The sequence below is a fragment of the Pogoniulus pusillus genome, chromosome 32, assembly GCF_015220805.1.
Source record: "Pogoniulus pusillus isolate bPogPus1 chromosome 32, bPogPus1.pri, whole genome shotgun sequence".
NCBI lineage: Eukaryota > Metazoa > Chordata > Aves > Piciformes > Lybiidae > Pogoniulus > Pogoniulus pusillus.
In genome coordinates, this window is record NC_087295.1 from 6,669,552 (window position 1) to 6,695,179 (window position 25,628).

General features: G+C 39.9%; 1 protein-coding gene across 3 annotated transcripts in view; it reads left to right on the plus strand.

Annotated features, from left to right (window-relative positions):
- The window catches only part of POU6F2 (POU class 6 homeobox 2), a 303,523-nt gene that overhangs the window by 14,505 nt on the left and 263,390 nt on the right, over positions 1-25,628 (plus strand). For all 3 annotated transcript variants that reach the window (XR_010308035.1, XM_064169525.1, XM_064169526.1), the window contains exon 2: positions 24,190-24,361. Coding sequence is in view for 2 of the 3 variants with exons in the window: in XM_064169525.1 (XP_064025595.1) it covers positions 24,196-24,361 (166 nt within the window). In the remaining variant the exon portion in view is untranslated. The remainder of the gene's footprint in view (positions 1-24,189; positions 24,362-25,628) is intronic.

Here is a 25,628-nt window from a genome sequence, read left to right on the forward strand (position 1 = left end):
GAGAGGGACAAAGCTCTTTTTTCCTTTCCTCAGCATGTATCCCCTCAAAGATTACCACCCAGAATACTTCTGGGCTGGGAGCGCCAGGAACAGAAATGCAGCCCAGCATGTTAAGTTTCATACTGGCACTGGCATTTAGGATCGGAATGGACATTTAAGTGCCCACACTGTGCATATTACCACCGCCACAGAAACAACACTACAGACGTTTCTGGCAGGATCCTCTTGCTCTTTGCAGCAGGAGAACGAGATTGTGTATAAAGGACAAATGAATTCCTCTGCTTGCAAGCACAGCCCACTTCTGACTTGGCAATACATTTGGGCTGTTGCTGTAGGCCGTGTTGTTCTGCTGTCTTCAGGCAGGTGCTGCTTTTGCTTATATGTAGAAATCACATGTTTAAGTACTGCATTGCAATCTGATTTGAAGGAACTAGTACACACCATCTGGCATTTACAGTAACTGGCTGAGCACCTTTCAGGTCTGCGAAGCACCTAGCAGAGTTAAGTTGCTACCTATGTTATAATTAACCCTCAGTGTCTGGAAAATGTAGCTGTATCTGTGTGCACATCAAACACAAAAATCATACAAATGCACACAGTGTAGTAAATATTCATGTGTATTCCAGAGCATGGACTACTTGTGCAGGTAGAGAAAGAGTTATATAGTAACAAACATATATGTGTGCATGGGTGTAATGACATTGCCTCGTATCACATCTATCAGGTTACGAGCAGCTAATAATTTTCTTCTTTCTACTCACAGCCAAGCATTATAATGGCACATACTCATAAATCAGCATCAACATGGAACATTGCTTAGCAAATATAAATGTGTGTGCATTGCAGAATGATCTGAGATTACAAAAATATATCAGAAGTCAAAAGTAGCTGGTGGAGAAATGCTATGTCTTTAGTTTATTGAGATTGTTTGGAGGATCCTAATGTACTGTCACTGAAAGAATAATTTTTCCTTTACAATCTACTTAGCAAAGATTTATCGATCCTTTTCCCCTTCATAGAGAATTACTGATCCATTTTAGAAAATCAGATTTTCACACCTTTCATGAGAATGTGCACAGCGCAGTTCCCTAGGGATTGCCAAGGAAGTTGACTTTGACATGAAATCCCTAGGTACCGGCACACAACAGCCTATAGTCTCATCACTGATTTGTTGCGCAGGGTGGTAAAATACTTTTATACATTTATAGAGAAATGATTGCACTGCAAGGACTTCTTTTTCCATGCTAGTGGATGTATTCAGGGTCCTGTTATTTGTGTAAACAGCATTTTTTTTGAGGGGGGTAGGGGGTGGGGAGGAAGTAGGTCTGTGTTTTTTTTCCTCAGCTGTGATCTCATGAAGGGTAAGGTAAGATAAAAGTTGTTGAAATTCATGTTGCAAAGCAGTAGGGTACTGTAGAATTTTTCAGTGTGTGTAAATAACTTTCCCCAAGATGTGCCTACTCTCTGTCCTCATTATTGTAGTATCCTAGGTAGCTAAGCATTAGGCATGTTATATTGAAGTATGCATCATAATGAAGGTGATTTATTATAATTAAAACAGCATGGAGAGCAGCTTTTATTAGACATATTGTTTCACAGGAGAGCTTAATAAAGAGCATTATTATTAGTTATAGATCTGTGTGAAGGATGTTGTTTACTGAGAGTTATGTGAGTATTAGTCAAAGTCTGAAGTTGCTCATTTGAGCTGTCCACTGTAAGGGGGGAGTGGGAAAGGCACTCAGCACAGCAAAGAGAAGAATTTTAAGATTGGAGGGGAGAGAGAGTGAGAGACAGAGAAAAGGAAATGCCGAGTGCATGAAGTGTTCTCTGCAGGAGCAGTTCTAGAATACTTTATTACATATCTACGGAGACAATGGCATGGACTGTAAGTAGCTCCTGTCTCTCAATATAATAATGCACATAAAGTCGGGGTCAGATTGGGTTCGCTCTGGGCTTTGATGCTGCAGAAGGTCACCAGGGGAATCGATGGACAAAAACGAGACCTGAGTTTCATGCAATCAATGAGATTTTTCTATTTAAAGTGGACACTGCTGGGTGCGAGTCTCGGAGCTTCAAATGTGGTTTTGCTCAGCTTTAGCAGATTGAGAGATAGATGCACTGTAAATGTATTGTTTGTTTTAATAACTCTGCTGGCACAAGGGGTGTACATCTTAACAGGTTAGTCTGGCTAACTCTATTATGAAGTTGCATGAGCTGCAAATAAATGGGCACATTAGCAGCTACTTTGAATGTTAATTGCACTGAGTTTTCTATCCTTTTTCTGTAGAGTTATGGTTGCCTGGCATGTAGGTAACTCTTAAAATATGATTACAGAATTACTGCATCATTTGTTTAAAAATCATGTGGGTTTCAGCTGTTCTATACAATGTACTTTCTGCTATTAATTTCTTAGTCCTCTCTACTCATTTCCAAATTAAAGAATTGGCTATAGTTACTTGCTGTTCCACAGATAAAACATTCTTATAGGCTGTTGGTTAAGAAGCTTCATTCTTTTAAGTAGCAAGTGGATAGCTGGGAAGGAATTGTTTTGGTAATTTTCTCCTTAAAGTTTTCAGGCAGCTGAAAGATGATCTGTTGTTTTGCCTTTATTGTGTACAGTGATCTCTCTAGGATGAGGGAAGCAATCAGGAGGAATGTGATCAGTGTCTGACAGAGCGGTAACACTGGCAACAGCGAATAATTGACTGATACAGGAGATTTATCTCTGCTGTGAAATGGTTAAGAAATTAAAGCATGTTATAGACCAATTTCTAATCACATCTATATGATTTTAACAGCTTTGCAGTCAATGGAATTGTTGCAAGTTTGCGCTGACCTGGCAGACACAGGTCCTGACACTGTTTTCAATTTCAAAGCAAGTCAGCTCTTGGAGTGTACTTTGTGAATGAGAAAGCCACTTAGATCTGGGGTTTCAATGATCTGATTGGTTGTTTTTCAAAAGTAAAAAGAAAACAGCTAACACAGTTCTCTCCACACCCCCCCAAACTATCCTCTTTCAGTAGAGAATGCATCCTACATTTTGAGCTTCCATTTAATAAACAGAAGTATTCAGTCTGAAGGACTGTTTATCCTACATCACTGCATAAGTAAATGCCCACCAGAGGCTAAGAGGGAGCAAAAGGGGAAGCAGCAACTCCATCTCTCTGTGTTTTTCAACCTATGATTAAAAATAGCTTTTTGACAGTAAAGACAATCAAATTAGATAGGAAAAGAACCAAGCACACATAGGTGCAAACCAGTCCCCCCCCCCCCCAAAAAAAAAAAACAAAAAAAAACCAAGCCAGCCAAGGCCTTGATAGTCTTTTTGAGTTAAACATCTTAAAAACAGAGTAGTTGAGGATTTGTGAGAAGGGCATTAGAAACCATAGATTTTTCTGCAGCTCAGGTCTAAATTTGTTTGCCAGAACCTGAAAAATGCCCCAAAGAGCAGATGTACAGAAGACGACTTAAGCTTCTGCCCCAATCTAATTTTGGTTAGTAGGGTCATTTACAATTCAAGCAGAATTTATGTTCACCTGAAATGATTTATTTGTGTTTTCATGCATGCCTTGAGTAAGAACACTTCAGTTTACATTATTCTTACTAAAAAGAAAAGAAGAAAAACGTCCTCCACCTCAAACATCCTCTTTTAATGGCCCTACTGTTGCATTCTTAGAACGTGTTAAACATTTTCCAGCTAAGTCTTCTAAGTAAAGCATAGAAAGAAATGCATTAGTTGAATTTTGCATACAAAAATACTGGCAATGAAAGCCCATTGCAGTAACCATTTCCATTGTAAAACAGGTCTCTGGCAGATAATGGAAAGAGCTATTGAAGGTGGGTTATGTAAAGCTCAACGAAGAGCACAGTGAGCCACAAGAGCCTACACAACCTAAAATAAATCACAGGGTGATACTGAAAAGGGGAGGGAAGAAACTACCACATCATCTGTAACACTTTCCTCTAGACACACCTTGTCTACCAGTGATTCTATTTGGCTGCAAAAGTAGGAAGGTGATAAACCACAGCAAGTACACATTCACTTATTGTCAGTGTGTAGCCCAATTAACCTTTTTTAACCAGTATTGAGGTGTTTGTCTTTTGGGGACAGCAGATCTGGCATGGTTCTCAGTGCAGGAGTCACTGGAAGCTAATTTATGTGCTTTGCAGTAGACAAAATGACTGCTACCCTTTAAGGTATTTCTTTGAGTTAAGCATATGCAGCCTCTTTGGGCCTCCCCAGAGAGATCTGTGGGTTGTTACAGCCAATGCCAACAGGATCTAGCTCCCAAGACTTCACTCATGAAAAAGTTTGTTTTGAGATTTACAGTTAAATAACTGCTTGCAGCATCTGGAGCAGAGGGAAATCTCTTCCCCTGCAAGGACTGCATCAGAATTAGGTGCTGAATTAGTGGGTGTTTCACTTGTGTATAAGGCTAATAAAAAGGTGTTTTTCTCATTCTCTGTTTTTAAGGTATTGTATATTTCATCATGCTTCATCTTGCTGAGTGTTTTAGGAAAGGGCATATGAAGAGCTACATATGCAACAGCAGAAGCAAGAGCCAAAACATGAAGTTTAAAAGTACAAACTGTCACAAACTCAGGGCACAGTTCAAATGGAAAAAATTTGCACCCTGGAAAAGGGTTGAATGCCACTCATAAGGCCTTCCCCTTAATATTCACACTTAATGTACTTTAATTTTTGTATTCTTTAATGAACCATCTCAAAAAGCAATTTTTTGACACCTGCCTCCCCTACTCAGTGTTTTCAAGATACTGGGAGAGCAGACATGTAAATGAAAGCTTCCCACAGACATGTTTAACTTCTGCAACCAGCTCTTATTCAACATATCATCCCATGTCTCGCTGATCTTAGCAGCATTACAAGGATCATATTTTCACACAGATGAACAATTCATGGCAATTTCTCCAATAGCTTTGACACAAACATTCTTTTCTTTGATATCGGAGATAGAAGCTTTCTATTTCTGACTTATGTTTTTCCCCCAGACGACATATTTATTGAGGCTATTGCAAGGAAAATCCCATTTTCCATTAATATTTGACTTCTTTTTCTTCCTCTCGCAGTATTTCAGGCTGATAGAGCAGTAAGAGAGTCTTGGTCAATGTCAGCTTATGTATGTGCATCCATTAATGAAACCAAGACTAATGTTTATTTGCAGTGTTTAAATAAGCATATACACACATGCAGTGCTTACTACATATGCATGATTCACTTTTGAGTAGATGCCCTTGTGATTCTGCTGTGGTAGATCAACAGGTAGCCTTTATTGATCTGTTACAACAGCCTTTCCAGTTCCAGTGAAGATTTTGATTGATTGTCCTCCATCCAGAGTGAGTTCTTGCTCAATCTCTCCAAAGTCTTCAGTGGCATTGGCTGCAGGTATAACAGACATGAAAGGTTTCCAAGAGTGACATGTGTATAATTGTGTTTGCATTCAAAGTAATTACTCCTATCTGAGCAATCTGTTATATCCCTTATGCTAAGAGTATTTAAACTGCTAGGTAATAGTACAGATATCTCATGTCAAGCCTGCATTCTATGGAATAAGCTAATTAGAAATAAATGCACCACATGGAGCAGGAAAGTATTTTGTGACTTGCACTCTTTCATCAAACAAGTCTCTTCCTCTCTTATCTCTTACATTTAAACCTAAATGCAATGTTTCAAATTTAAGAATTTCCATCATGCAAAATATTATATTAAGAAGGTAGGAAATTATTTCAATATCATTTTGATCTCCAGTATTCAAGTGTCAGATACCATTCCACATATTTCAATGAGAAATGTTTATTGTAATGACAGTTTCTCACTCTAACAGACCTGGATCATGAGGCAAAGATGCATTTGTATTTATTTAGAGAAATAAGCCACTTAGCCACTACTCACTTTCCTTATCCTGCCTTATTCCTACCTATTTCTAGGTCTAAATGATCTCTCTCATTGTATCTCTGAGTTTCCTATACTTGTTGAACGAAATAAATAAAGGGAGCATGACCTACACCTTTTGCCTCCCTTTTACAAACTGAAATAATCACCACAGAAGCCTGGAAAGGAAATGTCTGAATGCCCACACTACTTCCTAGGGAATCTCCATCAACCAGATCTCTTGCTTAGACTCAGTAAAATCACTTTCTCCCAATCACTGTGAAAAATAAATCTCACATTATCATGAGCACTTCAATAAATCCTGCACCACTCCCTTGTTCCCATGCAGTTGTTTGTCAAGGTTTTTTTAGACCAACAATACTTTGCCCTCACAAAGCTTTGTGTGCATGCGTTTAACTGACCTGAAAAATGAAGCTGCCAGTATGGAGTTAATCAAGTCCTCTGACAAGCTAAACTAGAAACCTGCTTGGATAGTTCTTTGCAATAGATCTATGCTTGGCAGTGGCACAAACAGTAGATAAGCTTCATGCCCCTGCAGAACTGAATTGCCCCATCAGTTGTATGGCTTCCTGAAAACTGGAGTGTCATGTGGGCTGGAGGGAGGTCTTTGTTTCATGCCAGTTCAAGACTTTGCTTGCTCTTGAGCTGCAGTCTACCTCTGGATGGCAGTACGGTCACTGTGAACTGTTTGGAGCTACTCCAGCATTCTCTTAGGAAGTAAATTGCTGGTAAATTTGTCTAAGTCTTCATCTCGCCCCTGGTATTGCTTACCTCTAGCTTTCAGCATTTGATGCAAGAAGTGAAGCCTCAAGGCTGGGGTCTCTATGCACAGATGAAGATCTGCAGAAAACTTCCTTTTCAGCTGCATTGTTTTCAAGGCTTTGTCTCTCTAACTCCAGCTGAGCCATCAGTCACAGTTGTTCAGCCTTTTGAGTGCCTGCTTCTTTTCCAACTGGATGTTATTGCAGTACCTGCTCCAAATGCTCTCCAGAAGTTGCTGAGAAAGGAGGAACTTCTCTCACACTGACTAACTGTTCTCACTTATGTGGTTTACTCGCAGCTTATTTCTTCCAACAGATTTAAGCTCTAAGCTTGAAATATTTTCACGTTGCATAGGAAATTTCAGCTTTCTTGATAATAAGCTTTCTTGAGCTACCAAGAAACAGGAGTCACAATCAGTAATGTGACAAATTTCAGGGCATGTAGTACTTTGCCCTGCTGCCTCACGACTTGCAAACAGGAGTTCTCTGACACTCTCCTCCAATTCAGGTCTTCTTTCCTCTCTTGGCTTTAGAATCTGTCTGGCTTTGTTTGTTTGTGGTTTGGCTGGTTTTGGTTTTGCAACTGTTGCAAGGCAAAACAATGGGATTCGAAACACTACGGGGAGCCAAAAAAGGAAATCTACCACGAAATTCTGTAATCACTGTGCTTGTACTCAAACCAAGGTTGTCCTCTAGATATCGGTGCGCTTGGTGGATCGTTCTGAAAGTACCACATCAGTGTCAACACATCTGTGGAGCAGGCATCCTGTGTGGTGTGGGTCTAGGACAAATCGCCCTACTATAGCGACAAAGGCTCTCCAGGGACCAGAAACACTTAGGGGGATGGACAGGCTACTGTAAGCTGTTCTATATTCCTGTCTTGTATCTCCCTATATAACCAGGCATCTCAGCCAGTGCTCTCTTGCTCTCTTGCTCTCCCTTCTCTCTGCTCCCGCTGCACGTGGCGGTTTGCAGCCTTGGCCGGCAAGTTACACTCTTCCTATGTGGCTTGGCCTAGCAGTGAAGCCTGTGGTGGGGAGCTCAGGCTTGGTGCGTCCAGCGTGAGAGCCCTGTGAGGCCTGGTAAGCCTGTCCTGGGTGAGAGCCCTGTGAGGCCTGGTAAGCCTGTCCTGGGTGAGAGCCCTGTGAGGCCTGGTAAGCCTGTCCTGGGTGAGAGCCCTGTGAGGCCTGGTAAGCCTGTCCTGGGTGAGAGCCCTGTGAGGCCTGGTAAGCCTGTCCTGGGTGAGAGCCCTGTGAGGCCTGGTAAGCCTGTCCTGGGTGAGAGCCCTGTGAGGCCTGGTAAGCCTGTCCTGGGTGAGAGCCCTGTGAGGCCTGGTAAGCCTGTCCTGGGTGAGAGCCCTGTGAGGCCTGGTAAGCCTGTCCTGGGTGAGAGCCCTGTGAGGCCTGGTAAGCCTGTCCTGGGTGAGAGCCCTGTGAGGCCTGGTAAGCCTGTCCTGCTGGGGGGCACTTAGGCCTGCTCCTGGGCCTGCTGAGGCTGTGCGTGTGTGGGGGGGCTCTGGAAGGGTTTGGCCTGGTGTGGCCAGGCAGAGAACTGGGCGTATCTTGTGTATGTGTTCCTTTGCCCTGAATGCCCTTTGTGTTTCTGTCTGTGTTAGTAACCAGCAGTCATGTTCAATCTCTAGTTGTGTGGGAATGTGCTCATTTTACTCCTTTGGGCCAAAATGCCTTCGTGTCCTTTGGCCCTGGGCAGCTCCTGGTCCACGCTAGGATGCTGTGCCAAGTCAGACTCCGCTGCTGTTGCTTCTCTGGGACGCCAGCTGTGAGACTAAAGAGGTGTCTGCCGTGCATGGTCATCAGCAAGGCTGCAAACTGTGCTCCCCTTTTAGACTGCCATTCTAATCTCAGTGCCTTAAATGAAGTGTTAAAATACACTTGAAAATCCTGGTGGAAGACTGGAAAGTGTTACTGAGGTCATAGCTTAGTAATGCCATGAATATGGCATATGAGGCAGGAGGAAACCCACTTGGACAGAGATCCTAGGCTGAGTCTGCAGAGACAGCCTGTAGAGGGAAACCCAGCAAGCTTGGGGAAGACTTTTGGAGAGAAAATGAACACAAAGCCATATTTTCTGTCATTTTTACTTCCACTGTCAGTGCAGAGTTTTAATATTTTTTTTTTTTCCCCCCCTGTGTAATATTGCAAAAAGTATTTCACTGAGAGGCATCAAGTGCAAGGTGACTTTCGGTGGTACGTCTTGGAAGACACCATAAGCATGCAGGGTTGTGCATGCCTGTGTTAATCATTTGTATTGGTTCTAGTTTAAGCCTCCCAGCGCCCAAAATAGCTAACAGAACAATACATTACTGGGATGCTTTCCCCTGTCTCCCTTTTGGGAAGAAAAGAATTAGGTGTGGAGAGGAAAAAGGGGTAAACCACCCAAAGAATGGTCTTGCTTCGATTTGGAAGGTAAAAGGAAAAAAAAAATACCTGAAGTAGTTTTTATTTATTGTTAAGAGGAGTTAAAAAAATATAGGGAAGGGAAACAAGTTACTCTCTCTATATATATATGCAACCACATAGATGGCAATGGATGGAGGTAGATTCAGGAAGGGTTGTCCCACCATGTGGTAAGGTGGACAGGTGGCAAAACCAGGAGCAGCAGGAACCTGAGTGCTGCTGGCAAGCAGTCAGACAGGTCGGAGAGAGAGAGAGAAATAGAAAGTTCCTCAGTTTTTATAGAAGGTCTAGGCGAGAAGTGGGAGTGGGCTAACCGCTACACCTGGGGTCAGATTCAGACCACCTCCAGGAGGATTAACCCTTTACAGTATTTCCATTGTACAACAGAAGCTCCACTATCAAGAAGAGAAGAGCTTTTCCCACCAGTCTTTTCAGGAGAAGGTTGTAATCTAAGCACATGCTTTTCTCTGTGTGGTTTTGGGTTTCTTTTTTTTTTCTGTTGTTTTTTCTTTTCCCTACACACATAATGCCCATTATATGTTTCAATGTCATTTTCATCCCTTTCCTCCTACTTAGCTCTGTGGTTACCTTTGAGCAATTTGCCCCAACTGCTGTGATCCTCACGAAATCTGATCATATAAGTGGTCACATTGATTCCAGTACATATACTTAGTGCAGGGTTACATGCTTGAAGGACCAGTTTATACCCTTCAGATATAGATAAATGGCTATGGTATCTTGAAGCCATAATTTAGCCACAGCATATACATGGCTTTGTTTTCACTGAAGCAGTTCAGTTCCTCTGTCACAATAAATCTGGTTGGGCTTCTTTTAGTGCTTTTCAGTATATTGTCATCTTTTTCTTGAAAACTCTTCAAGATCACATGTCCTAGGTCATTGAGGAGAAAGAAATCCTATGGGTGGAGTGACTGTACAGGTGGGTAACATGATGAGACCCCTAAAATCTGGGGTTTGAGGCACAGTGTAAGGGCTCCCTTGTGATGTTGCTTCTGTGTCATGCATCCTTTTTGCAGTCTTCCAACTCACTTTGATATGTGGTATTCAAGCAATGTGTGGACCTGGCATTTGGGTGCATAGTTTAGTGTTGTCCCATGAGTGCTGAGCTGAAGGTTGGACTGGATGATCTTAAAGCTCTCTTCCAACGAGATATGTTCTGTGATATCAGAGGTATTGTCTGTCTAGGTACTTTTAAAAGCATTACCTTACCTGTGCTAGTTGTGAGGAAGAGAGTTGGAAATTAAATATTTTTCATTTAATAATTTCTTATCATAAGTTTACTTTCATTCTTTCCTCATGTCTGTAAAACGAATAAGAAGGTGGAAGCCTGCAGCTAGAATTCATCTTGAGAAAACAAGGCCATTAACCTGATCAGCTGTTTGTACTGATAGGTTATCTGTCCTTCTCCTTGGTCTTAAATGCTGTGCTGGAACCGAGGTAGGAACTGAAGTAGAGCTGGGAACAGTTCTCTGAAAAAGGGACTGTGCCTGTGGCCATGTGAGGCTTCTAAGATCATAAAGGCTTTAAGTTACTAGTTAAGGGAGTCTTTGCTGTGATAAATTACAAAAACTGCTCTTTAAGCACATAATTCATGTTAATGCACCATAAGATCTGGTGAGTGTGTTATAGTATAGCCACTGAGTAGCTGTTCTTAAACTGCTACTAATATATAATCCTGGAAAATGGAAAAGCAGTCCAGCCTAGTTTTAATGGTTGTGCATTTAGGTTTGTCTCTTTATTATTAACTTCCGTTGCATGCATCCCTTGTCTTTAGAATATGAGAATGATACTCTTGGATTAATCCCCGTGACCCTCCAAACCTGGCATTGTTCTTCAGTTTTTGTAGGGTTTTAGTTTTTTTATTTTCTTATCTTGAAATGTATTCCCTTCAGGATTCAAGGTTTAGAAAACCTTGAAGAAAGTTTTGAGCCTGTTGTCTGTGTTTCAAGTTTGAAGTTGAAAGGTGAGCAGCAGATGGAAGTTTGGGAACTGCTGTTAGAATGGTGTGAACAGTATTAGTGACGTGGAGGTTTTCCTCTTTTCCACTAGAGTGTTTTATACATGTCCTGGTGCAGCACAATGAATCTCATGTCCTAAGTATCTAGTCTGGGAATAGTTACTGCTTTTGCTATTTTGACTACACAGGTGAAATAATTGTGCAAGTGATTTGATTCTATGTAGATGCTGTTGGTCATCCACGTGACGGTGTAGAGAATTATTGGTATTACATTGACGTTCTCTTGGAAACAAGCAAATAGTTAGTGATAGTCACTGAAGTGGTGTTATTGTGCTCCCTACTAATGTGCCCTACTTGTGAGCACAAAAGTGGTAGCATGCTCTTAGGGGAAAAGAGCTTTTTCCAAAACCATTGTGGCTGCTATTGTAGTAATGGGATATCAAACAGGCAAAATTGCATGTGTTGTCAGTGGCTACAATATAATTTCATTGACTTACAATGTTTAAAGTGAAGGCATGATGGTAAGCTTATGTAAGGTGTCACATTGAAGTAATTGCCCACCAACTTGATTTTTATGGCCAAAGAGAACATTTTAATGTCCTCACGAATTCTAAAGATGTTCTAGCCTGTGTGGAAACAGAGATCAAAGGATGCAATTAAATGTTCAGATACTGTAGTGCTGAGAAATACTTAAATAACTCAAGAAGTAAATGGATTAAGAGAAACCTGATTTAATTTTTTTTAGGCCAAGTTTTAGTCATAATACTAAGAAGAAAAAAGTAATGGATTTTACTCACTCCAAATGTAGCTTGTTTTATTTGTTTGATGTTTGTCTATATCTTTTTACTTCTGTTTCCATTAGACCAAGATTTCTGATCAGCACTCTCCAAGCTAATGTTAGCACACTCTTTGGAGCCAGGTGATAGGCAGAAACCCATGTCTGGCTCCAGAGGAAGTTCGCAAGCCAGGACTGTAGGGCCTGGGAGCTGAGCACAGTTACACAGTTGTGTGACAAGAGCTCAAGCAGCACCAGAGATGTGTGTGTAGGGGGTACACTCATTTTCCTAAGTTATAGACATGAATCCTTGTACTGGAGCTGGCTGGCTGGAGAGAACTTCCCTCACAGCCCAAATGATGCTGTGTTTTGGATTTGTTTAAACTCATGCTGATAACATGCCATGTTTGGCTACCACAGAGCAACGCTTGCACAGTGCCTGAACTAGAAATTGTCAGGCTAGAAGAGGACACAGGCATAGCAGGTGACTCAAACAGATCAAAGGAATATTCCATACCATGTGATGGAGTGTTCAGTATCCAAAGCTTGGAGAAAGAGGGAGGAAGTAGGAAATGCTCGTGGTTATATCTGTCTTCAGGTGCAGTGTTATGCATACTGTGGCCCTGCTGCCCTGGAGGTGACTGGATATCTACTTGTTAAAGGAAGAAGTGGACAAAAATTCCTTGTTTTATTTGCATGTTCATCTTATGCTTCCCCTATCAAACAGTCTTTATTTTGATTCACAAGTTATCCTGCTTTCCTTCTGCTTTTTTTCTTTTTCTCTCATCTTGTGGAAGAGCAGGCAGTGTAAGCAGGCAGCTGTGTGGGTACTTGCTTGCTGGCTAGGATGAGCTCACCACACCAATGCAAATCTTTAGGAAGCAGTAACTGCTGTAACCACTTAAACTACGAATAAATGAGCTTGAAGAAAATCTCTAAGTCAAGGACTAAGAACCATCTACTGGGATTTGAAGCTGAGTTGTTTTGAACCTCACATTAATAACCATTTGCAAAGAGGAGTATTCTTGAGAAAACAGCAATGGTAGGTATGGCTATGGAAGAGAAGAAACAAGGATAGGGCCTGTTAGAAGCATAGGTGACCTCTACCCCTGTTTTACAGTACTTTATTCCCTGTTTTTTCTCTCTGGAATGAATATCTGCTTTCCTAATTGTTCTCGAGATCTTCAGTCTGTGACAATGAAGGAAACATTGTGTACTAGTGAGTAGGTAAAAGTAGCACCTTTTGTTCCTAGAAGACCCTTGCAAGTTGGGCCAGTGTTGGCTTTCCCAGGCATTATCAAAACCTGCTGTGTCTCTGAACTGCATCAGATGTGCCAGCAGGTTAGGACACGGGAGAGACAGATTTTTGTTGAGGTGAAAATTAAGATGGTTAAATATGCAGACAGTGATTATTTACTCAGCACATGAAAAAAGGGATGTCTGTGGACATCAGAAATAGTTAAATTGTCAAAAGACTATGTTAACAGAAGGTATAAATGGAAGTAATGGGATGAAATTGATAATGGGGCCCATTAGGGTGCAGTGCCCATTAGGGTATTTTGCCCTGTAGATATCATTAAAACCTGGGAAGTATTGGTTGAGGAAGGTGGATTTTTATGAAAGTAAGTTAGATGTTGTTATGCACCACAAAAGGATAGGTCATCAAAAAGTTGAGTGGAGGCTCTGTGGGGATAGAGTAGGTAACTTTGCATGCTTTCACAGGAACAATTAAAAGTCAAAGCCAAATGCCTTAATCCTGCTCTCTTGCAAATCAGACTATAGAGATTAGTGACCTGGTCAGCAACACAGAGAGAGGTTCAGTAGCAAAAGTGAGCCTCTAAGTGTCAATCCTTCTAGCCACCTGGTGGCAAACTTTCCCACAAAGGAAAGTCTACTTTTCATTAAAAGTGGACTAAAAGGAAAGTCAAAGGTGGTTTGTATACTGCTACACGCTCACAGCTCTGCAGAGTACACTCAAGCTTGCTGAGGAAATCCAACTGGCTCTTTGCCTTTGCATGTATAAACTAGCTCCTAGATGCAGAAAACAGTCATGATTAATATAGATAATGCATATGTATTTTAATTAAAAATATAAGATGCTTTTCAAAATGCATATTTGCCAAACACACTATTAATATCCACTTAAACTGACATATAAAAATAGCTTTCAATGGGCAAATAATACAGGATTGTGATAAAAGCTCTTCACTTTACTGCTTTATAGTTTTGTGTTTCACACCCTGAAGTTGTTCAGGACTATTTATATTTTCAGCATGCTGATCTATCTAAAAGCAGTTTCTGCATTTCTCCATATTTGTGCACGGGTTATTGCATTTAGCCCTACACAGAGCAAACATCTGCAAGTTAGACATTATGAAAGGAAATCTTTAAAACTGAACTTGCTCATTGTGGGTCCTAAAATAATATGAAGCTTGTAGAAAGTTGAAAAGAAATCAGAGACCAATGAAATGATGAGATGGTTTTGACCTGCACTTTTTTGAAGCAACTAAGCTATCTTTAGGGTTACCCACTTGACTTTTATTCATTTCGGTGATCAGAAGACCAGGGCTTTTCCACACATCTCAGTGACTTTATTTTTCATGTGGAGGATTGAGTCAGTGTTTTTCAGTTGAAGTAGATGTCAACAATCCAAACGCCTTAAGTGGGAAGGAAGAAGGACCATGCAAAACTTTTTTAATGTGTATAATACATAATATATGTTCATATGTGTATATAGGTCTATGTGATAAACAATAACGAGACCTTTAGAATTATTTGTCTGCTGTGGAAGCAGGAGGAAACCAACAGCACTTCTGCCTGTGCTGTGAAAGGTAAAACTGAACAGTTGAGTGATGTTGGCCAGTTGCTAAGAAGGGGTGCAATCATCAAAGTGTTATTGTAGTTTCTGTTTTGTTGTACTCTGTGGGTTTTCTGCCTTAAAATATTGTTTACTTTGAAGGAGTTTCCTTGGGAAGCAACTGTGAGACAGCAGCAAAAATTTGCATGGCAACTTTTCTGTTAAAAATGTCCCAAACAAATGAAAGCCCCAAACAGAAAGCCAAACCAATCTAATCAAGAACATAATTGTCTTTGTAGGAAAATACCAGCAGAACTGAGAAATGCTTCATTCATGTTTTATTGATAATCCAGTTACTATAATTGCTGCTAAAATGATCAGTAAGTGTTGTGCTGTTTGCCTGTTGTAAGGCATTAAAGAGAAAAGCTGCTGTTGTGTGCCTCTGAATTTAAGTGATGCTCCTCTATGCCCAACACACAGTATCATGTGTGACATACTTTATATTAGCATAATGAGCAGAAACATGGGGAGTTTATACCTGCAGCTTCCACTGACAAAGAGACAAAATATTCTTAGGGATGGAAGTTCTTAAAGGAAACGAAGTCCTTATGCAAAATTCACTAGGAGCATGAAGCTGTGTGATAGTCCAAGGCATGCTGAACTTCAAATATATTCAAACTGAAGCTAAATTGTTGTGGTCTACTATGTGAAACATGTGGTACCTAGGTATTGATGAAGATATTTAATGACCAAAACTAGAATTGCACTCATCAATAGGAAAGGCTTGGAAAAGATAAAACCCATAACATTACTGATCTGCTGTATCTGTGGTATTATGTATGGTTATCAGCTTTAACAAGAGGTTTTGCTGTTAAATTAGCTCAACATAGGGAGATGATTTCAGGTGGTTAATCTGGGAGCTGCACATTTTATGGAAGTGCACCTTCTAGTATCTGGAAAAAGAAAATATTTCAGTCTATGAGACGTGATTCAGGTGAAGCTCTCTTTCCCTGAGACAGGTATTACTGCTACTTCTATTCTATGTATAGAATAGGTAAAAGGAATTATGAAGGTCCATCCCTAGTAGATTAGCCATGAGAGAAATAATTTCCTGCCCTTGTCACTGGAATTCTGGTACACTGTATTGAGGCCTAGACCATGAAGCATGCCTATGAGAGCTGACCACCTTGTTAACCACATAATACACAACAGGAAGTTGAGATGTCATAATACCAGATTGAGAGTTCAGAAGCCTTCATTCTTGCTTAGGTAGAAGAGTTCAAGGCAGACCTTCCCACTTGCTTCAAATTGGCAAAGAACAATTTGATATGGAAATGAAGTTTTTGCAGCAATTTTTGCTTGCACTAGCCTGAAGTATTACTTCCTCATTTATAAAGGATTTCAACAGGTTCACAAAGAAATACACTAAATTTCCAAACTAGGTTGTGACTCTGCTTTGCATTACAGGTTGTAACTGGTTTTAAAAGGGGCATTCAAGCCAAGAACTGCATGAAGCTGTAATTAGATATGCTTTGAAATATCTTGAGTTTTTGTTTTTTTCCTGATAAGTCCCCATTCCAATATATTGTCTTTTGTTCTGTCTTGGGAATTTCTGTTGAGAGACAGGAAAGAACCATCCTTGAAGCAGAAATTACATTGCTCATAATGGGTCAGGTCCATGTCTGGTTAGAGATTTGAGCCTTCCTAGACCAACACAAGTAATTGAACTGCTGAGCTAAGTTATGGTTTAACATATGGTCTGTGTTTCAAAAATGTAATGGTTTCTTTGTTTTGGAACTTGCAAATCCCAAGTTTTCCTCTAATTAAGAGAATTTCTTTCAGTTTTTGTGAGTCCCTTCTATGCTGCCTAGTCATGTGTCTCACACTTCATCAACAATCAAAAGTTACTGTGAGTTTGGTTTTAGTGTGGTTTTGAATACATTGTTTTGGTTTTTTTTTAGAAGAAAGCCATTTTAGCTGAGTTCTAGCTTTGGTATTTCTTCCTTTTTCAAGTTGTTTTTGGTGTATGCATAGTAGGCAAAGCCTGACAAATCAAAATAAAAACTGTATGTAATACCATACTCAAAACATCAACTAGGCCAAATTAATAGCACTTGAATGCTTTGTGATTGATAAGGAATAAGATTAGAGGGTTTTATGGCATTTCTTAGATCCTAGCTCCTAGAAGCCATTTAGGGTTTATTCTTCCTTATGAACAGCAGCAGGATTGTGTTGACTATGAGTTGCTCTGTGTTCTAGAAGGACATATTAAGTAGCAAGACAGTCTGGAAAGGGAAGCCTTTTGCTTATGAGCCTTGAAAACAGAAATTGGTAAAAATAATGGCAAGCTATGGAACTGGCAGGCTCCTGACAAAAGGCACTCATGTGAAGAGGATTCTCTCTTATAGGTCATCAGTGTGGAGACTGCAGCAATCCAATGTGTTTTGATAGCCAAAGACTTTTAGACAACTACATCTTTATTACATCAGGATAGAATGGTAATTATGTTTGCTTTCCCTAAGAGGGATAAGTACCTTGTATAGAAATAGCTATTTTTTTTTTTAATGGAACTAAAAGTCTTTGTAACATAAATGTTTTCAAGTCTCCTTATAAGTTTGCCTCAGCATAGAACTCTTAGAAAATCCTGGCTATTCTTACAGGCTTATTTTCTGGATTGTTTCTTATGTCTGACATGGCTCCCCACAGAACAAGACTGACAGAGCGCTGTGAACCTTGCTCCTTTGAAGAGAAAGTGTCAAAGACTTACTCCTTACAGGAACCATCTTCTAATTGCAGATATAATTGTTCTCCTATATTATTTCTTTCTTTTCTGAAACCAGATGGCAGAAGTGTAGGAAATATCTTGATTCAATGATCTTAAAGTTCTTTTCCTACCTAAATGCTACGAACCAGTGCTTAAGTCTCTTGAAGACTTGTTCCATCATGTTGACCCCAGTGAAAAAATGTTCCCTTTTAACATACCTTTGTCCTGTCACTATTTGTTTAATCAAAAAATATAGTCTGCTTTAGTGTGGATGCAAGAATCTTTAATGAGAAAGCTGCTTTTTCTTGGCACTCCCAAAACCTGTTACTTCTCCTGGTACCTGCACGGTGTTTTCTATCATGTGTTTTGAAGAGCATGGTAGCTTCTCTGTCTCTTGATCTCTGAACACATACAAATTTCAGCTACATGTTCATGGATGTAAAAACTCCTTTCCAGTAAGCCAGAATATCCTTGAAACAAGAAATCATAACTGAGCCACGGCAAAATTATACCTCTTTAGCCTAATTAATAACGGAAAGCTTTCTATAGCTTCACTCTCTATGGGGTGAAAAACTCTAAAGATGAAATGGTTTACAACAAGAGCAGAACAATTCTTAGATAGGATTAATAATAGGATTGGAAGCATTAAGGTCAACTCCAAGAGCTGAAAGCAACATTTGGAGGCAAGTTTCTGTGCTGTGTGTACTCAGGTATTAGTGATTCCTGTGTCATGTGCATCAGGGCAAACACAAAGTCTGAATTCATACCTGCAAGTCTTACTTTGCCTACCAGTTCCAGGAATGGCTTTACTCAACCAGCAGTGCAGTAGTTTCCTACGACCAGGCAGCTGTTCCTCCGTTAATTTAAACTCGGTATTAATGACAACATAAGTTAGTTGATATACTATTTTTAAGTAAAACATGCTTCTTTGCAACTGCAATCTGGACACTACATGTGAATATGAGTATGTGTAGTGTTGAGAGAAGGGAGAACAACTCCTATGTCACAAATTTTCATAAGCAGCATAAGTACCATTCTAGATGAAGAAAAGTGGAGACTGTTCTGGGTGATAACATTCATATCAAGTGAGAAGAGCTGAGAATATATCAGGGCTTGCTGCAAGAGGAAGGAGAGGCAATAATGGAGGTTTTAGTAAGGTGAATATGAGTAATACAGGTAATATAAATATATAATGTAGTAAATAGAACTAGAAGATCTAAGTAGTGAGGGGAGATCAGTGAGCATTTCAGCAGTCTTGTTTGTTTTTTGCTTATAGAAACATCCATCCAAGTGTGGTAGTACAGCTGGCTGTGAAGAAAACAAGAAAATTCCTTTCTAACTTTTTCTAGGGAAGTGACAGCCAGCAGGCAGTAGTAGTTGGAGGCTAGTGGTGCACGAAAGGCTGATCCAAAGTAGTCTGCATAAAACAGACTGTGGATAGACTGGGATGGAAATATCATCACATCGCTTTATTTCATGTCATTAATGTTTAAAGAAGAAAAACAAAATTGAGGGTGTTGGTCCATGAGACATCATTATTTATGGGGGAACAAAATGATACATTTAGAAGCAACAAAATGAATGAAAGAGTAGTTGGTAAGAAGAAATCCCAAACATGACTGGTACTTGACGCAAAATAAATCCAACCCTTTCCCTCCAGCAGAGTCTTTATAATGTATTCCTTGCTTAAAAACTAAGATCTTGGAATAGTTTTATCCTAGGTTATGATGGTGCTCTGTCTTGATTTAAAAAAAAATAAAAGCTACAACCTGGGAACTTTTTTTAGTGTAAGCATTAGAATAAAATATGAGTATATAAGCAGTATAAATTTCATGTTTATTGGTCATATAATTGGAGTGCTTGCTCAGATGTAAACAGCCTGTATGTCTCAGAAGTGTGCACAAGATTAGAATGTGGGGAGGGACAGGACTTAATGTTCTGAAAAACATCAGAAAGTTGATTTCAAGTCTAGTTTGAAGGGAGAGATAGTCTGTGGAGAATAATTCCAAACTAAAGATGAAATAAAAACCAAACCAAAAGATCTTATTTCTCATTTTAATTAAAAGTAGTAAAATCTTGACCAGCAATGTTTATGGTGCCAGTGTAAGTACAAAATTTAGACCAGTAGTTAAGCCAGTGCATGAAGCCTTTATCACCCAAGTCCTGCATTAAGGATAGAAGTAGTTTGTTCCCTAATTTTTTAGACTTTTCCATAGCGCATATTTCACATAAAACCCATATAGTTGTCTTTAAAAGCTGTCTTTTATTACTAGTTTTGCTTAGAATCTGCACCTTTAAACTGCAGAGTCAAAGCTTTTAACACGGTGATAAATGTTCTCCTATATTTCATGAGGTGCTGCGAAGAAGATGACAAAGATTTTAGCTTTTAAAATAGGATGTGTAACCAGAATTGTAATTTGCATTTGCAAATCCACGTGATTTTTGCTGTTAAATGAAGACAAAACAGTTTAAGTTGTTGGGCAATGGTTGAGCCAAGCAGACGTGTAGCAGGTATTGGGCCTGAATTGCAGGAGGTATTACCCACCATTAAGGGAGGCAGACAGCAGGGAGGATCACTTGCTGCACAAAACTGTCAGTGACATCTCGTAGACAACAGGCAAGGCTTGAAACACTAGTGCTAGTTGGCCAAGAAAAACATGACAGTTATGTGGATATTTGCAGACAGAAGCACGTAGAGTTTGTCACCACATGGGTGGCATATACAAGTATATTTTGAGTAAGGAGGATTTGCAATTCCTTGGGTTTCACTTAACTAGAACTTTGCTCTTGTGACCATACCATGGGAAATTCTGATGCATTGTGTCCCTTTTGTGTATCCTTACCTCTTACTTAAAACATCCAAACCCTTGTCCTGAAGTTCATTTTACTGGTTGTTAAGGCACTCTTAGACTTGGATGGCTGCAGGGAGACGGAAGATCCTGTGTTAAGTGCAAGGTGTAGCCAAAATGCAAATGCTGAACCTGAGCCCCCCAGACACCCAGGCCACAGAGGAGAACAGATTCTGACATGACTATCCACCAAAAATGTGCAAGCAGCTCCTTGCCTAGATGAATCCTGTCCAACACCACAGATCCTTTCTGGGATGGACTTTGTAGGCGGGCAGAGGATGAGGAGAAGGCCGCTGAGCCTGCAACTTGGCATAGCAACTACTTGAGAGCTTTTTGAGGGTGGGCTACTGGGAAACACAGCAACAATCTTTCCAGTTCCCAAGGACCAGAATTAGAAGTTGTTATACTTCTTATAAACACAGTCTTTAATAATGTATAATTGACTGCAGAAGAGACACATTCTTAAGGATGTAAAGCAATTGAAGACCTGGAGACACCATGATGTTAAAAAATGCCTGTTTTTAAAGAGTGTATTTTTGAAGGAAACAAACCTGCCTTCAACCCATCATTTAGGTGATTTGTTTAGTCTTCACGTAGAGTAGAATTTTAGACAGTATCTAATCCATCTGCTTATAGAGAAAGTTGTCATTCATTCACCACTTGACAGAGAGCGCTACCCTGGGGGTTAACTACAGGTTCTGGTACCTTCTGAAGGAAGGGGGCAGCAGTTTGTTATTTCAGTTTTTATAGTCCACGGCTGTGTGTTTGTAAAGCTGCTTAGAATTCACTGATTGGAGTCTGCCCAGCTATATGAGTGGCTGTTGATACTCACTGCAATGTTGGTCTCTGTGAGATCTTGTAGTAACAGGTTCCACGGGTTCCGGCCCCAAGTATGTTATTAGATTTGAGTCTCTACCGTTTCTGTAGAAGTCCCTTTTCTCCCCAGACAGGGATAGAGCAAATCTATGGGGGTATTGCCTTCCCTGTATTATTATGCATATTTTGATCCTGCTTATTACAATTTATTTGGTTGTTTTCTGCAAACATTCCCAGGCCTATCTATCCCTTTATCATTCTTACCCTACCTCTGTCTGGTGCATGCTTCTTAGGCCAATCAGAAATGAACAAAACACTCTAAATGAGATCAAATTATTGACATGCATAGCAAGTAAAATCCTCTTGCCATTGCAGTTGCTGGGAATTCATTGGTATCAAAAGGCTGAGGTTCCTCCCAGCGTTGTCACATTTCCTACATTTTTCTCCCTTCCATTTTTCATGTTCAACTTGAAAATTTGGCATCTGAGACCTTAATCTAGATTCAGCATCCTCCATTAAGTTACTGTTAGTCCTCAGGTCAGCACTGGATCTTAGTGGACAGCATTTGCCCTCCTCAAAGTACTTCGAAAAGAGTGAAATGTTGTCCCTAATGACTTTTGTTAGGGAACCACTCTTGATTCAAGTTTTGAATATCTGAGACTTGAGAGCAGCATCCCACAGATTGAAACTACCCTGGTTGTGTTGACAGTGACCTTTAGCTGCAAAAATGTGCTAAAATACATGATTGCATGTATGCAAGCAAGCAAACACAATTTTTGCCTCCTTAAATGTCTGTCCCTAATGCAATATGAATATGAGGCAGGACAAGGCAGAGGATTTTATACAGCATCTGCAAAAGAAATCTGTTAACTTCTCTTTCCTCCCCAGAAATACCTTAGGAAATATTCAGCTTGCTGCTGGCTAATAAATGCAATGTTAATAAATCACCAGCAATTTAGCCTGACAATAACATAGATTGACCACATTGATTAAATTGATTATGTTTCATATATTTACAATATGTAGACACAAGGCTAATTTATTTTCTGAAGAGTTCAAGGTAGGTATCACTGGTTTAAGAAAAAAAAAAGGCAAAACAAAACAATGGAGTCATGTTTGTGGTTGCTATCTGCAATAATCTAATGCTGACAGAGAGCAGTATTTTATTTAGTAATTAACAGTGTAAAGGGGAGAGAAGCTGTCATGTTGGTTCTTAAGCTGGGGAATGTGATGAAAGATGATATCTGCGATCTCATCCTTTCCACTTGTTTAGGATTGTCAGGATGAGAAATGTCAGCATTATGAAAGCTCAGCTCTGCTCTTGATATGATAAAACCCTTCAAAAGCCAGTCTTTCTCTCCCTCTCCCCCCTCCTTTCTCCCTCTCCCTCTTGCACTTGCTTTTTTATTTATCCTGTTTTGTTAGATGGCAGAAATATAATTCTTTTCTTTCTTCCTATTATAAGCCACCATTTTTGTTTTATTATATGTTTCACAACCCCTAATGCCCCACTGAAAATTACCTTGTTAAATGACAGTGTTTCAAAGCCATGAATCCTTTCCACCATTCCCTCAGAGGTTTGAAACAGTCAACAGACTGTAAAGAATAAATAATAAAAAAGTATTGATTATTTTGATGACTGTGAGATTCAATTAAGTATTAATTTTGCCCTCCAGTGGACCTATCAAGGTATTCAAAAGGGAGGATTCGGCTCAGCTAAATGTGTGCTGAGTGCTTCAGCCTTAAATAGGGAGAAAATGTGTTTACCTACAGTATTTGAAGAGGAGTGCATTGATGCACAGAGTCCAATATTTAAGTGCTGTGCAAATTAAGCCCTGGTGACAGTGACATTGTTTTCAGCGATATGAGTATTGACTAAAGAAGTGCATTTGATGACAGCTTAAACTATTTGTATTGATTAACATTTTCATAGATTATCATGTGTCATATCAAATTCACTTTTCAGACATGAATACATTAAAAAAACCCATAGGCAAACATCGACCAATGTGAGGACGGGACAGAGGAACATGCTAACCAACCTACTTGCTCGCTGGTCACCTGTTCTCTGCATAAGAACCATTTAGGCATGAACTTTGCAATAAATAGCTGCTAGGGAGCGCAACAAGGTCACTTGTTCCTTACCTCTTCTTTTTTTTAAGTATTTTTTTATGCTGCTTCCTGTGTTGTCATGATCCTATGCCTATTAGTTTGTAAACGGAGTAATAGTGTGTGCTTGGAAACGATGCCTGACCCCCAAGTGTCCTCAGTGAGCAGAAGATAAGACAGATCCAAATTATCAAGGAAACAAACAAAATCGTGTGTGTGTGTGTAATGTTTTATTGGGGATAGCATGTCGCAAACACAAGAATAATTGCAAACTGTGTGTAAGTACCCTCCCTAATTTTATCTTTTAAAAGCAAATGTTTTCTGTGTTGTGGGGTTTATTTTTATATATATACATTATTTTCAAAAGAGCAAAATGTGTGTTTATGTGGACTTTTGGAGCACAGTATCCCAAAGACAGGAATAGTTAAAAGCAAGCTGTATCTCCGGTGAGGGTATGTAATGAAATGGCTCTTTGCTGCTGTGTGCTTTCAGAGAAATGCTGGAATGCTAGAAACTGTGTATTTGATGTTGTTAATGTTGTACTGCTGAGGATGCCTCTTTAAATCACTGCGGAGCGCTCACAGGGTGCTCCTCTTCCGTGGCGGTGGAGCATAGAGGAATTTCTTTTCTTACTACGTTAAGGACAGGGTGAGGTGTAAAAACATACACCAAAAAAAAAAAAAGCACAGCCCACAATTAAAGCTGTGTTGGTTATGTTGCTTTCATAGAAGTTTTTCTCTAAAGCATCCTGAATCTCTCACATGCTAGTTGAGCTTTAATAGGGTGGGGAGTAATGGAAAACTCATTGGATCTGTAATAGCTCTTCACTTGACTGCAGCCAGCAATAACAGCAGGAGCAGCCAGAGATAAGAGAGAGAGAGAGAGTGTATGTGTGTGTATGTGTGTGTGAGAGAGGGAGTGGAAGAGAGACTATACGCACACCAAAGCCGACACTTTTTCCCCCCCCTCACTCCCTTTTTTTTTTTTTTTACTCCTTCTTCCCCCCCCATCCTAGGATCCAATGATAGCTGGACAAGTCAGTAAGCCCTTGCTGTCACTGCGGAGTGAAATGAATGCAGAGTTGAGAGGTGAGGACAAGGCAGCTACTTCAGACAACGAGCTGAATGAGCCCCTGCTTGCGCCTGTGGAATCAAATGACAGCGAGGACACTCCCAGCAAGCTCTTCGGTAAGTCTGTCTAGGTATTTCATTTCACTGCTACCATGTTGTCCGGAAGAGCAATCTCCCCCCGTTCCTGCTGGGTTTTTTCCTTTTCCTTTTCCCTTTCCTTTTTTTTTTTTTTTTTTTTTTTTAAATTTATTTTTTGTGCACACAATTTTCTTCTAAGTACGAAGGAGTAGCTTGGAGTGTGCAGGCATCCAACCTTTTGCTCCTATTGCAACTGCTTACCAGAATGACAGCATCAGTGCTGGAAACTTTTGTCAACAGTGAACTTATTCTCTGCAAGTTGCAGACATTGTATATTATTTCTTCCTCTGATGTCTCGTGTTAAATAAATGGGGGGGGGAGGAAGAATTTTCTTGGAGTAGCTCATTAACATTTATTGTAATAGATACTGATGTGTTTCATATCCAGCCAGCTCTTTCTATAGCTGGATTACATTGAAAAAGTTATTCTTTTTATAAGATAAAATCCTTTTATATGAAATGATTTGGTTTAGTCAAGGACTTGTCAGTGTAAAACTAATGATTGGACTCGATGATCTTGAAGGTCTTTTCCAATCTAAGAAATTCTGTGATAAAGCTGGCTAAAAAGAGCTTGAAGCATTCCTATAGAAAACTGAGTAAACAAAGGCTACCAAGGATACTGCACATGGAGCTAAGGGGTTGGGAATTTAAATCAGAAATATCTGTCCTAATGCCTGTGCAAAGAGGAATTACCTTTTGATTTTTTTAAACTTATTTTTCCATAGTCTCAACTGTGCCAGATAAGCATAACCAAAACAAAAGCAGCAAGAGTGGCACTCGAACACAGACATCTGTCATTCAAACAGATGACACCCTGTAAGCCAACTCAAGCAACTCTGATCTCTAATCAGAAAAGGGAGCGGAGTTGTTGAGGCGCGTGCTTGAGTGATAGATGTTGATAGATGTCTGGGCTGGAGTGGCACTGTAAGGTACATAGTGACATTTTGGGTTTAGAGAGGGCTGCTCTCCTGTACGAGTTCCTTTTAATTATTTTTGTTTCTGGCTTGAGACAAACCTTAATAGAAACAGAGCATTTCCTTATTTTACAGGATCCTATAGGTGGAAGCTGAAGGGGGGGGGGGGGGGAGATATTGTTTAAAGGGTATGCAGCTTTCTGAGAGAGGGTGAGAGCCCATTTTCTAAGATTTAAATTTTGATTTCATAATCTGTAAGGAAAACTGTAGTAGTGTTCAGATTTTAGTATTCCAGCTATAGGAAGAGCTGCAAGGTTTATCTTTAAAAGAAAA